We start from the raw sequence: 14,367 nt of genomic DNA, 5'->3' as shown, positions 1-14,367 counted from the left end.
ATTTTAGGAATTGTAACTTTATTTTATTTTTTGTCACTTCAATTGTTACATAGCTAGCGCTAGAAAGTGTGATAAGGAACTCCATTGAGAATTTTCCAAGCAGCATTTTCACAACCTTCACATTTTGAATATTAATCTTATTCTTTTGGAGTTAATAAATGCGTAAAGTCATATTTCTATTCAATCAAATTAGAAGGTTTAGTCATAACAAAAAAAATCAGGTAAGGTCGTAAATTGATAAAACACTAGAAATGAAGTGTATTATTTTACCCTATTATTTATTTATATGTTGTCATAAAATATTATTTGGTATATATTTTGATTTTGAGTGCATATCACCTCAAGTTCAATAAAGATAATAAAATTAAAGTTTAGACGTGCATAAAATAGATTAAAAAAATGTAAATCAGTGATAAAATTTGTATAATTATGAAGTGACACGCGTGAAAATAATATTATTTTTTATTGTATCATTTAAAATTTTAATCATTATTTTGTAACTTTTAAATTTCTAGTGTTATATCAATACAGGATGAGATGATACTAGAAAAAATGGACAAGGAAGAATTTTCATAGATGCACAATAGAGGAGAAAAAGAATTATCAAGATAATTTAATCAACACATATTTAAAAAAATTATGGAATTTTTTTCTCTCTTTCAAATTCACCAAATAAAGAGAGAAGAAAATGCTATCCTCTTTCCTTCGTTCCCTTTTAAACATTCCCTCACACCATACAGTATTAACAAGTTTGAAAACATTTGAGATGCTGAAAATTCAATGAACAAAAGCATGTGATATATAAGAACATGCTAATAGATGGTCATGTAAAATTTCTTAGTATTTCAAATTTTATAAATGGATAAATTTGTAAAATAAATACACTTGCATAAAGCATGTGATGTGCGTAATAATTTATAGATATTTCACAGAAATTTCTCTTCTCCAAAATATCAATTTTCCTATTTTCTTTTCTTTTAGCATATTTTACTCTATCCAAAAATTAAATACTTTTATGTAAATATTTCTATATTATAGATATTAGAATCAATAGCACAAGTAAAGTAAACCAAGTCTTAACCCAACTTTAGTGGAAACCATGACGAGCACTATTGAGGCATCAATTAGGTGAAAACAAATGAGAGTAGTTCACTTTGCCCATAGCAATACAACAGCTTAAGTAAATAATTTTCTTGCTATCAAAATTCACTTTACAGGTAAGACAAAGGGGGCACCAGAAAAGCTTTCCCCACCAACCTAAACCTTCCAAACCCTATTAACTCAAACTAGAAAGAAAGAATGGACATTTCTCATCACTCAACAATACTCTTAATAGGAGAGTTCAAGGACCTCAACAAAAGAAAGGGAGGGAAAAGCTTGGAGCTATGACAAAGGTATTAATGGTAACACAAAATAGCAGGAGTAAAAAAGACAAGGCCTGCATATGTTTCTACCTCATCTAACTTTTAATGGTCAATATCGGTTACAGGGGTCCTACCCTTCATATGTCCCCAATTGGGCAATCAGAATATCATATTGGCAAACTTTCCAGCTTCTTACACTCAAATGTAGCCAAATTGCCATGTCGTCTTTGCAGAAATCCAACCCTATTTTGGTGTTTCTCAAAAATTTTCCCCAGATAGGAATCAATTATCTAATTTAGCTGTCAGGAAGACACGTGACCTCAGTAGTTGCTCGGCCAATTGATCTGTGCGTGCTGAGGTTGCTGATAAACATTGCCTCCAGGTCCTACCATATCAACCGCTCCAGCCATTGTCTGGGATTGTTGTAGAAGTGGATGAACTGTTGCCGCTGTCACTGCTTGTGCAGGGTGATAGATGCCCGCAAAGGTTCCATGGCCAGCCTGAGTTGGGGCAAAAGTCACATGCTGACCCTGCGGTGGAAGGTTGTAGAATGTACTAGTGGGCAAACTGGTAATGTCTCGGCCAGGTGCAGCCATCCACACTGCTGAGCCTTCGCTCTGCAGCGGAATTACAGAACATAATCATCATCAAATGAAGGTCTTCCAGTACCCGAAAAATAAAAAAACAAGCAAAGCAGTAAATTCTATGGCATGTATTTTTCATAACTGTCTTGCAGGAGTGTGATTGAACCTGCTAAGCTAAACTTAATTGAACTTCTATAAGTGGATGTTGTCTTTTTTCAGCCATTTAAATAAAAGTTCATTAAAATTCTTGACAGAGAATTCAAAAAGAACTAACCTGCTGTCCGCCGATGTATACATTACTTTCCTTGAACTGAGAGGAACCAAGATCCTCATTAGAGGTTGAATTCCCGGCAGTGGCTGCAGAATTATGATTGTAGCCAGCTGGAGAGGATCCATATACTCCGTAGGCACTTGGCATTACAAGGTGAGTTGGGTTTGCTGCATTTGCTCCAGGTTTGAATTGTGGAAGAGGATATTTCATTCCTGTGGCAGCCACAGCTTGGGGCGGTGGATATACAGTGCTGGCCTGAGGTTGTTGAGGAAATGCGCCATTGCCCAAAAATTGGTGGATTGCTGGAGGTGAGACATAGAATGGTGAAAAATATGGACCATAATGAATGTAGTTAGGAGGGTAATGAGATATATGAACTCCACTAGGTCGGAAGACAGGGACAGGCTGTTGAGTAACGGGTATTGAGCTTTGCATCAGGCCAGCAGCTTGAGTCACCAGTGGTGTTGGACCTGCCGTGGACAAGACACCTCCCTGCAAATAAACATAAGATGGCATAAACTCTTCAAAAGCTCATCTCTTGCACACCAATCAAATGGTCAAAAAACAAAATTACATAAATGCTCAAGTATTTAAAGATTCAATCTCTCCCTTTCATTTCTCAAAATGACATTATTTTATTTCAAGAAAAATATTATTAAAAAATTATTTTAATAGTATTATGATTTTGAATTCAGTTTTTGCCAGCATCAGTACAATAGGAAAAAACTCAAACCCATGTTAAGTGTGAAGAAAAGCCACAAAGCCAACACAGAAAAGAGAGTGCATGTTCATAGATAGACCAGTTATAAAAAAAAAAACCAAAGTTGAATGAGAGCACAATAATTTTACATACTTATTAAATCAGTTAAGACATCCAACATTGGCTAAGAATATGGCCAAAATACTCATTATAAGGATTGGTCAATCCTCTCCCCTTGAGCTAGACTTTGGAGTTAAGTCCAAATGTCCAATCCATTTCTAATATAGTATGGTAGTAGAGCCTATTCAGTCTTATTCTTAGTGTTAGCCCACCCCCATGTCCAGTCTTGGGTGAGGGAGAATGTCCCACATTGGTTAAAAGAAATATAGTCAAAATACTCCTTATATTGATTTTTAGGCTTCCCCCCTTGAGCTAGCTTTTAGGATTAAATTAAGCTTGGTCCATTTCTAATAAAATAATCTAACAAATAATAGAAGCATCATCACTTTGAGTGCACCATAGCAGCTAAAGACAAATTATCACTCTAATTGACTGTGTGTTTTATTTAGCACTGCATCTTGTCAAGTACAAACTCTCCCAAACGTTTTAAGTTGTTAGGTAGGCTTCATCAAGTGCTTTGAATCTCTAATCCTCCCCATCACATAAGAGTCCTCTTCGCTTAAAGCATGGATAATGCTTAGATTCAATTTAGTGCTAAGGTTTAGCTTTACTTAGGAGAATGAGGGTAGCAGCAGTAATCAAACTCCTGATCACCACTTGACCATTTAGGCTGTGGTACCATGTGAGAGAGTTCAAGATTTTAGGGGACTTGGTAGTGGAATAGTACTGGGATGAGGTCATACAAGATGGTAACACCACTCTAATACTACATTGAACACCAATTTTCCAAAATCTCAAGCTATCAAGTCGAGGCTTGTGAATGACTTTATATCCTTAACATTTCCCAATTTCATTCCTACAACTATGATAACCTCCAACAGAGAATTTTAATTAACAGTTTGACAGAAACTCTAGAAATAAACAGGCTCTGAAGTGCCAATTTTAACTCTTCTATTCACAAATATCCCCACTTCACTCCTATGCCTCCAACCAATTCCACCTTACAATGAATTTTAATTGATGGTAGGAAATACACAATTAGAAATGAAACCCAAAAAACAAAAAAAAACAGTACAAGGAGAGGGGATGCAACATGCAGAATTTTCAATTTTTGAAACATTACATTTTATATGGTTGGTTCAAAAATAAATTTAAATAGCAATAATATCACTGCAAACCTCTTGAGGAGACTGAGAATTTGGAGCAGGAAGCACTGTAACATTGCCATTGTACTTGGTGTTAGCCCCAGCGGAAGAAAAAGGAGAAAGGCGGCCATCACTATCAGCACCCGTGCGGTAAAACTGGGCATAATAACTAGCTGGATCCAATTGTTGATGGACCTATAGTAAGATAAAAATTAAATTTTTAATCAGGAGAAAAGGCATGATAAAAACAATGAACAAAAGAACACAAATAGGTAGCTGGGCTCACAATAAAACTTGGAAGTCGAGAAATATCACGCGTTTGAGACTCAGAATTGTCAAAAGGTGTTAGCTGAGTACCCAACATTGGGGGCACGAAACCAAAACTATAGTTTGGAGAAGTCTGAACCCCTGAGTACTGATGACCTCCAGATGGCAAAGCAGTTTCTTGCTTGGACTCACTATACTCCTGAATGGCACTGGATGATCCATCAACCTCACTGGATGACAAATTCTCAGGTCCATTAGTGGGTGATTGAGGATGGTCCGGATAATCTCCCACCTCAGAAGTCAGCGCAGCATTTTGACTGTAGGTTTAAAAGACGATTTATCAGAAAACAAAATAAAAAACTAGTAGAAATTAAGTTAATTTTTTTCCCACAAAAACAAGGGTATAGAAATACAAGATACAAGTGTTAAAGCAATATCTAGGCAATTATAAAATAGCATTATGCCACCAAGAAAAATTGAAAGGGAAATAAATTTTATTTACACAGGTCACTAGAAGGCACTATCATTATCCAGGGCAAAGATTCATTTCTCAAAGGTTAGAAAACTATCGACAATGATAGGCTAGTTACATAACCTGGTCATATGTCAAATGCATAATCAGCTGACAAGGTATTATAGAAGCTTATTATTCCCATTAACATGATGGAAGTGTTTTTATAATTATACTCCTATATTTATATTCTTTCTTAGGTTTAATAGAATTCAAGAAAATCAAACTATAAGTCCTGGATAAATGAGATTGAACATTACAACCTTGAGTCCCGCTCCTCCACAGTTTCTTCAATAGCCTGAGATGTTTCAGAAAGAGATGTGGAACTCTTTTCACTCTCTGGGCCACTAACATAGCTTGTATTAACTCCAAAAGTGACTCCCAAACTTCCAAAGCTAAACTTGTTCTTTTCAGAATCAGGCACAATGATATGGTTTGGAAGTATAACATGTTGACGCTGCGGAAGATGAAAATCCTCCAGCTTCCTCTGCAATTTTGTAGTAGCCTCTTCAGAGTCTAGGGCACTAGATGCAGACTGTAACTGCCCAGTTGTGTCAGCTGAAATAGACCGAGCCTCAGATGCACTAACTGGAGTAGAACCCTGATTAGTTGTATATGTTGGTTTTGGCTTCCACTCCTTATTAGAGCCAGCTGTTGGAAACAGAAACTAATTATAAATTTAGTGCAAGTTAACCTAACAAACTCTAACAAAAAAAGTCATATTTCATTGAATGGGATCAACTCAACTACATTGAGTAACTGACACCATTGGGAGAACAAGCCAATCAATCATCATAAATGGCTACAGTTAGTACTTGGGAAAAATTATAAGTGCACTCACTCTTACCAGCATAGCCATGCAAATCTAATACAAATATACACCTACAATATCTTAAAACCATACACCTAGACAGTTATAGACACCAGAGTATGATTATTAGCTGGGTGAATAATAATGACAAAATCTGTATAATCACATAATAACTTACATAATAAGATATAAACAGTAGTTTATATCCACCTTGCTTGATTTCTATGTTTACATTCCCCTCCTTTTCTATGTCATTTGTAAAATGGATCCAATTTTCACCTATAACCTAGAATTGATGTGCCTCACCCTCATGCCAGACTAACATTTCATATAATAACAATGAAGACGACCATAAAATCACATTTAATTAAACTCCAAATGAAAATACACATTAAAGCCACAACTCAAATCAAAGTTATAAATATATAGTATATAAGAAATGAACAGCTTTCTACAAAACAGAACTAAAAGGACATGGCAAAAACACCCACAAAACACAGCCAAGACTTTGCAAGTGCTCTTCCATTGGTGAAAGACTAATTGTTTGGTCTTTTGGGGCCTTGACCAGGTATGATATGAGTAAAAAATAACCAGTGCTTCAACAGAGTCACGTGATGGAATAACCATCCACCAACAGGTCCCTGACTCATATACAGGGCAGCACCACCAATATTGATCAACTCTATCAAATGAAGAGGAGGACCAAAGGCAGAGTTGTAGACCACTCAGAGTTGAAGTGCCACCAATGGTACCGGACAGTAACTCATATATAGGGGAAAATATAAGAACTAAAAATTTCAAATTAAAGTGGACAGAGATCAATAGACAACCAAAAAGAGGTTTTAGATTTGGGTTCTTTGAATTTCAGGGGTGGCCATGGGTTCTTTTCTTTGAAAATTAGCCATTCCATCATTTAATTGGAGCCTCATCCAGATCACAGAAACCATCTGATGTCAACAGTTTCAAAGCTTGCCCAACAATCCTACAGCAATCTCACCAAACTGAGTTGGCAAGTATTATTGGAATAGAAGATACCACACAAAAGCATAAGATCAAACAATCCTTCAAGGAAAGTCATAATCATAACAACCTTGCTCATTGCACTTATTGCAAGAGAATTAGGACAGGAAAGCAGTTTGACACAGGTAAGTGATTGGGAAAGTCGCTAGAAAAATGATAGTTGCCAGAAATTGAAGGACGGTAAAATCAGGCACTGAAGAAAGTTCCATATGGAAACCTGGCAGCAGATTAGGTCACGGAGATGCCACTGCTCATGATATCATTTTGAAAGAGATTTCTTGAGATTATTGTTAGGCAATTAGGCTACACACATGTTCAGGTATTTATTGCTGATTTACAATCAGAGAGTAATATCTACTGAAAAAAATAATCTCTAGCCTAATTAACAGTAATTGATAATTCTAATATAAATTTTAAAATTTTATGTCCACCACCCACAAGCACATTTATTCCACAATTATTTGGTCAATTGCATTATTTAAGCAGAGAGAAGTATATCTTTTATGCAAAAGAAGAATCACTAAGATGAAAATAAGACTATTACATGAAATTGGAGGATAAGGGATCTTCTGAAATGGAAAAAAGGCAGAAAAAACATATATGGAAAGAGAAAAATATCAATGGAGCAAAGCTGTTCAATGACTAATCCCTCTGCCTGTATAAGTCTGATATATCTTCTTCATTATTCATTCATTACTTAATGATGAAAAGCACATGCTTGTGCATGCAAAGCTTTGGGGGAGGGTGGGCATAACAGCAATAGAAGAATAAACACAATGCTTGAGCATTAAACATTCAGGCATGATAAATCTACATCAAGGGACTACACAGGAGCCAAAACTGTACTTGTTGAACTGCAGAAACGTAATTTACCTTTCTGAGGGCCAATTAATTGTTGTGACCGGGTACTATAATTAGAGGAAGGCCGACTAGTGGAAGGGCTAGCATGAGTTACTGTTGATGACGCAGGTGACATCTCAGTAATGTGATTCTTAGGTGCTCCCTGGGATTTGCCAAGAGTCTTTCCTTGCACAGAAGAACTGGCAGTCTCAGAAGCTGGCATAAGTTAAAGGAGGATAAATTATTCTTTAATTACATTGGAAAACTTTAAACTAACAAATTTTGGAAGTAAGAAAATATCAAATATTCTAACCAGCAGTTAATTTGTTCTCAGCAGAGTTAACATCATTTAATTCCCCAAGAGGGTGTATGTTTCCCACTTCACGTTTGATTGCACCAACAGCACCAGGAAACCATGAATCATCAGATGGAACCAGTACTGGGTCTGAAGAAGAGAAATAGGCAGCTGATGAAGATGCTGGTCCAGATCCTGGGTGGTTACTGGTGAAAAGAATTGGTCCACTTCCAGAAGCAACCGTTGCAACCTTATTTGAACTATCAGAGGGTAAAGCACTATTCAATTTATTCATATCACCAGAAGATGGACCCATTCTGTCTCCAGTTCCAGCAGATGAAGGGAGAGGACTCACACCACTAGTAGTTCCAGAAGTTACACTTATTGGACCATTGGCATTAGCAGGTATAGAGCTGCAAAATCATGTAGTTCAAACCAAAGGTGCTAAGACAAAATTCACATTGCAGTAAAGTAATTGGCAGAGGATGGCCAACCAAAACAAAAATAGAAATAGTTACTTAATATGGTCTCACCTTGTTCCAGAACTTTTTTCTTTAGATATTGTCTCTTGAGAAGCTGTCTTAGGCAGTGCAACTTTCTCAGTAACTTGAGGGATTCCATTATCTTTTCCTGTACCGGAATTCTTGCTACCAGCAGCATCTGTGAGAAGGTCCAAAACATATAATCTTGATTTAGGTATTTAGGTATGACAGGCTAACATAATATCTTAATTTGAGTATTAATTGAAACTAGAATGCAGATATAAGTATAATTGGTATTTTACTATTTTTCATATAAGCTACAAGGAATTCATGTAAACAGCCAGGTAACAACTTCCAAGATATACAGCATGACCACTGGTGTAAAAATTTAAGGTGGTAGAAAACAGCCAAATGATGTTATGCCGTGCTCAAACACATTAAACTATTTCTAACATTTCTAGACCTACAGAACCTAAAGTAGTCAAAGCAAAAAACTATATTAGTCAACAAAAGCAGGGATTTAACTAACAGGAAATAAATAAATCTTCAAATATGTTGTAGTTGAGAATGGTTATTCACCATGTGATGCATTATGAGGTGAAAAATTTCCTCGACCACCCCTACCTCCCCCCCGCCCTTGGGTGCCAGGCCTCCAACGTGGCTCCACAGATTCTCTGTTGTTAAGATTCTGCAAAATCATAAACAAATGAAAGGAGAAACAAAAACAGAATTAGCCAACTACATTGAATGATTAATAAATTTTTTTAAAATAATTAGAACACAAGTAAAATAAAAAGAGCCACATCATGTTGGCAAGCGACACAACTTCTAAAACTCCTAAATGTATCCTTTCTCCTACCAATGAGACGCATTAGTCTGTCTCCCCAACAAAAATGAAGTACTACTAGAGAAGAAGAACCCTACTCCAAGATTGATGCATATGCTATATAAACTCTGGCTTGAATCAGGTGTTTTAAAAATATCTTAAGATATTTGTAATGAGTATAGTCAATTAGTGCTCTAATTAAGGAGTTGATTCCTCTAGTAATTACGATACTAATTATTATAATTGAAGTTGTACAATTATAATATCCCTGTGTGGTATGATTAGACACAAATTGCCCATACGCTTTTTATTTTCAAGTACTGTAATCTAGTCAACAATAGTAAAAACTGAAACAATAGATAATCAACCAAAAGAGCCAATTAATAATACATCATTGAAGTCCACCACTGACTTAAAATAAATATCTTACCTCCTTTCTTTTGTCTCTCTTTCTTTTGACCTCATGAAATGTGTCTGTAAAACAAATGATCTATGTTAAGACAGTGACACAGTATGAACAATAAATATGTAACACAACAATGTATGAACTCATTTAGAATTTACATCAGAATTTCACAACCAATGAGCCCATAGAAATCATGCATGGGCATTCAAAGAGAGAAGGTTGAAAGATTGAATCAATAACCCCAAAGAAAGCAAAACACTGCCCAAGCTATTTCAACATTTCATTGTAAAAAATTTAACATTAACGGAATTGGAATCATATAAGCAAAATGATGACAACTAGAAACTTCACACTCCAACCAATCACTAAAAGGAAGAAACAATTAAAAGAGCATGAAAATAATTTTGGAGGACAATACTATCAAAGATCAACTAACCACAGATCTACAGCCAATCAAAAACAAGAAAAATCAAACGTGCATAACAATTAAAACTGAGAATTAATAGCCTGCAAGAAAAATTCATTGCTTAAAATTTACCTAGTAAGTAGACAAATAAAACAACAACCAAATCTTATCTACCTAAATGAGATTAACTACATAGATCACATGACACTCTTGAATTTGGTCAAAAACCAATTTCTTTTAGATATTATTTATCATGAGATTTCTTTTAATAATTTTATCCAAAGCTCTTTTGGGTCTTCCTTTGCTCCTTTTCTCCGGACTAAAAGTCATGTCATTCACTCCTCACTAATGCCGCCTTCTTTGTACATATTCAAACCACCTAAATCAATTTTCTTTGTAAGTAGGCAAATAAAACTGGCAAAAATTCAATCAGAATGTCAAGAAAACCAGTGCAAAATAAGAACTTCAAATTTCACACACCAATGGATACTCCACTGAAACCAAATGCTGTAACAACATCGCACTATCACATGGACATTACTACATACAATAGCATGGCTCTTGGCCGCTTCTGAATTTTTGTAGCAGAGAACTTCACTGTTGTGGCATGGGGTGCCATAATAGTGAGCTGCAGTGTGGTTCCATATGGACCATAGTGACTGCTATTCTACAAGGAGCTAAATTTGCTGTCTTAACTTCAGTATAACCCACCTTGACCAATGGGTTATACCAACTAGGGAGTTGAGGTCCACCAACACCAACAACAAACTAATATAGGGATCAGAAATTATCTTTCCAGAGCGTTGCACATAGCATCTTCCTCAGTTGAGTCCAAATTTAAAAGTACTCATTAACTATTTTTCATGATTTTACCTTTTTTTTACCTTGCTTTTGCCTTCCACCCTTCATTCAGTGTCACACCCAGCTCTGTACCCCTGTTTTGCACGCAGCCCTCTCCAGTGTTTCTTCCCTTTTTTCTTGTTCTCTTACATCTCTCTTCCTATTTGTAGGTTATTCTCAGTCATTTACAGTTGTACTAACTATGCTAAATATGATTTTAGTTTTAACTGCTATGCTCATGAATCATGATAAATTAGTTAGCTTGATCTTTTTCTCAAATAATTCCTGTGATCCTGTCCTATATTTTCTCTATTCCAGTTCCAGTTCTTTTACTAAAGTTTTAAAACAAATGCAGTTATCAATTATGTGTTCATTACAAAATTTGTAAGTGTTTCCACTCAGTCCACTTTCTTTGTTATAGCATCACATTGAGATCTGCTATGCTGCTATAACTTCAGTTTTAGCCTAATTATTTCCAAAGCCTACACATATCATCAGAAACACCAAATTTTACAAGAACTGCAAGAAAAAACTCTTCGTAAAGACATAGCAACAATGCAAAAACAGATGAGGTCCTATCCCCAAAATATCCTTACAAACAGCACAAAGCAAGGAAATAGCAATGTCAGGTTAACTGCATGCAACCAAGATAACTGACTTTCTAAACTTCATGCAACCAAGAATCACACAAAACAAAACATCAATAAACTGAGATTGAGTCATAGTACAAGCTTAAACACAAAAGCAGCTCTCAAGTTATTAACGAGCAAATAGACAATGGAAGATGAACCCCAAATGAAACGATAAACCATTCTAACACAAAGAGCCAAGTCCATAACCTAAACAAATGAACCAAACATATCAAGGTCTGAAAGTTTTCTCCAAAATCTGAACTTTCAATAAGCCCAGCTACACAAAGGCCCTCAAACCAAAAGGGGTGTCAAAAAAATCCCCATCTCAGCCTAACGAAAGTGTGTCAACAGTGAAAAGCCATCATAGCAAACAAAATCATTCCCCTATTTCCACCCCACTACAGAAAAGGGAGAAAAAGAAAGAATCAAAACAAAACAAAGGAAACCTAGATGAGAAAACACATAGTCCAACACATGGATCACAAGAAAAAAGGGATTAAGATCAAGATCGAATCCATAGGAAGTTAAGTGAGAAAGGGCAAAAGGGAAAGGAGAGAAAAACAATGATACCCTGAAGGAGAAGCTTCTGAGCGGTCTCGTTGGGATCCATAGAACATTCCTTGAGCATTGCATAGACATCTTCTTCACTGTGATTACCTGTGATCTCCTTGATGTTCTGGATCGTCTTCCTCACACTGCTCGGAATTGAAGCCCTAAACCCAGCACTGCTCATCTTTGCAACCCAAAGTCACAAACTTTGCGAAAACAAAATATGTGGGCAATGAAGAGAAGGGAGCAAAGAGGGGTCAGTGATTGATTGGATGATGCAAAACAAAAGGGGCACTAAATAAACATGGAGAGAGAAAGAGAGAGAGAGAGAGAGAGAGAGAGAGAGTTCAATTAGAATTGGCAGAGTATGATCTATTTTTCAATGGGGTTTGTTTGAATTGATCAATCTGAATTCTCAAACTAGGAATATGGGAGAGAGAGGAGAGGAGAGAGGCAGCAAAACCAAGTGTGTATGTATGTAATGTGTCTTTCTTTCTTGTTTATAATTTTTTTTACAGTGTGAAGGGCTTTTTGTGCCTCTGCCTCTCCTTTTCCTTCTACTTGCCTTTTCTTTTCCTTCTATTTTTCTTTGAGCTTTCCTATTTTCTTCCTCGTTCATTTAATTTTATATTTTCTAGAAATAAGATTGTACTCCTTTATCTTTTTTTTTCTTTTATAATCATAGGGGCAGTGCCCAAAAAAGACAAACTATATTTTTAAATAACTTCATGTAATTACCAAAAAGCTCCTTAAGCTATTTAAATAACTATATTTTACATTTATTTGATGTAAGACGTATGAATTTATAATATATTATATATTAAGTATTTTTTATTTATGTTAAAATATATTTAATAAAAATATTAAATGAATTATTGAACAAACAATTTGGATTTATATCAATTTAATTATTAAAAATAAATATTTAAGACAAACTTAAAATGTTTAAAATAAAAATTTGAGGAATATATGGATGAAATATATAAATAATAAAATTAAAATAATATAAAAAATATAAAATATCATATAAATAAAATATATTTAATAATGGATTTATAAATTATTATATACTATTAATTATTTTTATTATATTATAAATAACATTAAATATTTGTATTTATGTTTAGTATATATTTATTTAGTATATAAAAATTTACTTGATGTTAATTTAATTATTAAAAATATCTAGTAACTTCATGTAATTACCAAAATTACGAAACGTGTAGATGAAATAAATGAAAAGTTAATAAAAATAAATTTAATGTAAATTATGTAAATGTAATATTTTTTTATGTAAACTAAGGCAATCATTGTAAGTGGTTGAAATAGTTTTTTACTTATTAATTTACATATATGGTGTCCAACTCTATTAGATGAAGAGATATTATAATTTTTTATTTTATACCAAACAATATTTAAAGATCATTTGGTTAATAGAATAAAATATTATAATAAAAAATTAATATATTTAAATTTTTTATTTAATAAATAAGATATAAAAAGTATATTCTATTGTTTGTAACTAAGTTTATCTATTGAAAAGTAATAAATAGTTTTTAAATTAAGTTCTCAAAATTATTGTTTAACGAAAAAAAATATTAATTATTGAGAATTTTTTAATTTAATTGTTTGAATTTAAAGAATACGAAATTAAATAAAAGTAATAATTTAACTATAAAATCAATTATTAATAAAAATAATTAATTGAACTTATATGAAAGGAATCTACGGTATAAGGGTTTGTAATATATTAATTCAAGAAAATAGAAAAATATTTATGAACATGTTAATTTAATAACTATAAGAAGAGAAAAATTAGCGTAGTCCACTTAATCACTTATCTCGTTTTATCCTATAGATTCATTAATTAATCGAAATATGATTATCTAACAATATAATTAATTAGTGTTATGTTATGAGTAATTAATTCACAACATACAATTAAGCGCAATAGAATAAATACTGATCACGGATGTAAATCAAATTTAGATTAAAACTTCGTAAATTTATGAACAAAAATTCTCATAATCTTAGTTATAGATTTAGTTATTTATATTAAAGGAAATAATTAAAACAATCATAAATAAATGTACAGAAAAAAGTAAACTAGATTATCCCTAAATATTGAGGATGAGATGAGTTTATGATTATTTTAAGCTCCAAGCTCCAAATTCTACTAAGAATGAGCCAGAGATCCAATAAAAAAAAGATATGTGAAACATGAGATGAAAAGAGTGTGTTTAAAGTTTTAATCAAAGATGTCTTAATTATCGTTCTTAAGACTCCTTTAATAAGGTT

General features: G+C 33.9%; 1 protein-coding gene across 5 annotated transcripts; it reads right to left on the bottom strand.

Moving 5' to 3' along the window:
* Positions 1 to 981: 981 nt before the first annotated feature.
* Positions 982 to 12,573, bottom strand: LOC113846060 (GBF-interacting protein 1). 5 transcript variants are annotated; one of them, XM_027473896.1, is made up of 11 exons: positions 12,091 to 12,543; positions 9,667 to 9,710; positions 8,990 to 9,098; positions 8,462 to 8,588; positions 7,947 to 8,341; positions 7,667 to 7,849; positions 5,226 to 5,613; positions 4,471 to 4,768; positions 4,218 to 4,379; positions 2,223 to 2,711; positions 982 to 2,023 (listed from the first exon to the last, which is right to left on the bottom strand). In XM_027473896.1, the coding sequence occupies exons 1-11, from the start codon at positions 12,251 to 12,253 to the stop codon at positions 2,012 to 2,014; spliced, it is 2,370 nt and encodes a 789-aa protein (XP_027329697.1). In that variant the 5' UTR covers positions 12,254 to 12,543; the 3' UTR covers positions 982 to 2,011. The 5 variants fall into 5 exon arrangements, with proteins under 5 accessions (XP_027329697.1, XP_027329693.1, XP_027329696.1 ...); XM_027473892.1 differs by having other exon boundaries at positions 1,069 to 1,981; positions 12,091 to 12,573; XM_027473895.1 differs by having other exon boundaries at positions 1,091 to 2,023; positions 2,227 to 2,711.
* Positions 12,574 to 14,367: the final 1,794 nt, after the last annotated feature.

Source organism: Abrus precatorius, unplaced genomic scaffold (genome assembly GCF_003935025.1).
Source record: "Abrus precatorius isolate BTA unplaced genomic scaffold, Abrus_2018 Scaffold8, whole genome shotgun sequence".
Taxonomy (NCBI): domain Eukaryota; kingdom Viridiplantae; phylum Streptophyta; class Magnoliopsida; order Fabales; family Fabaceae; genus Abrus; species Abrus precatorius.
This window is presented reverse-complemented; position numbering and strand designations above follow the sequence as displayed.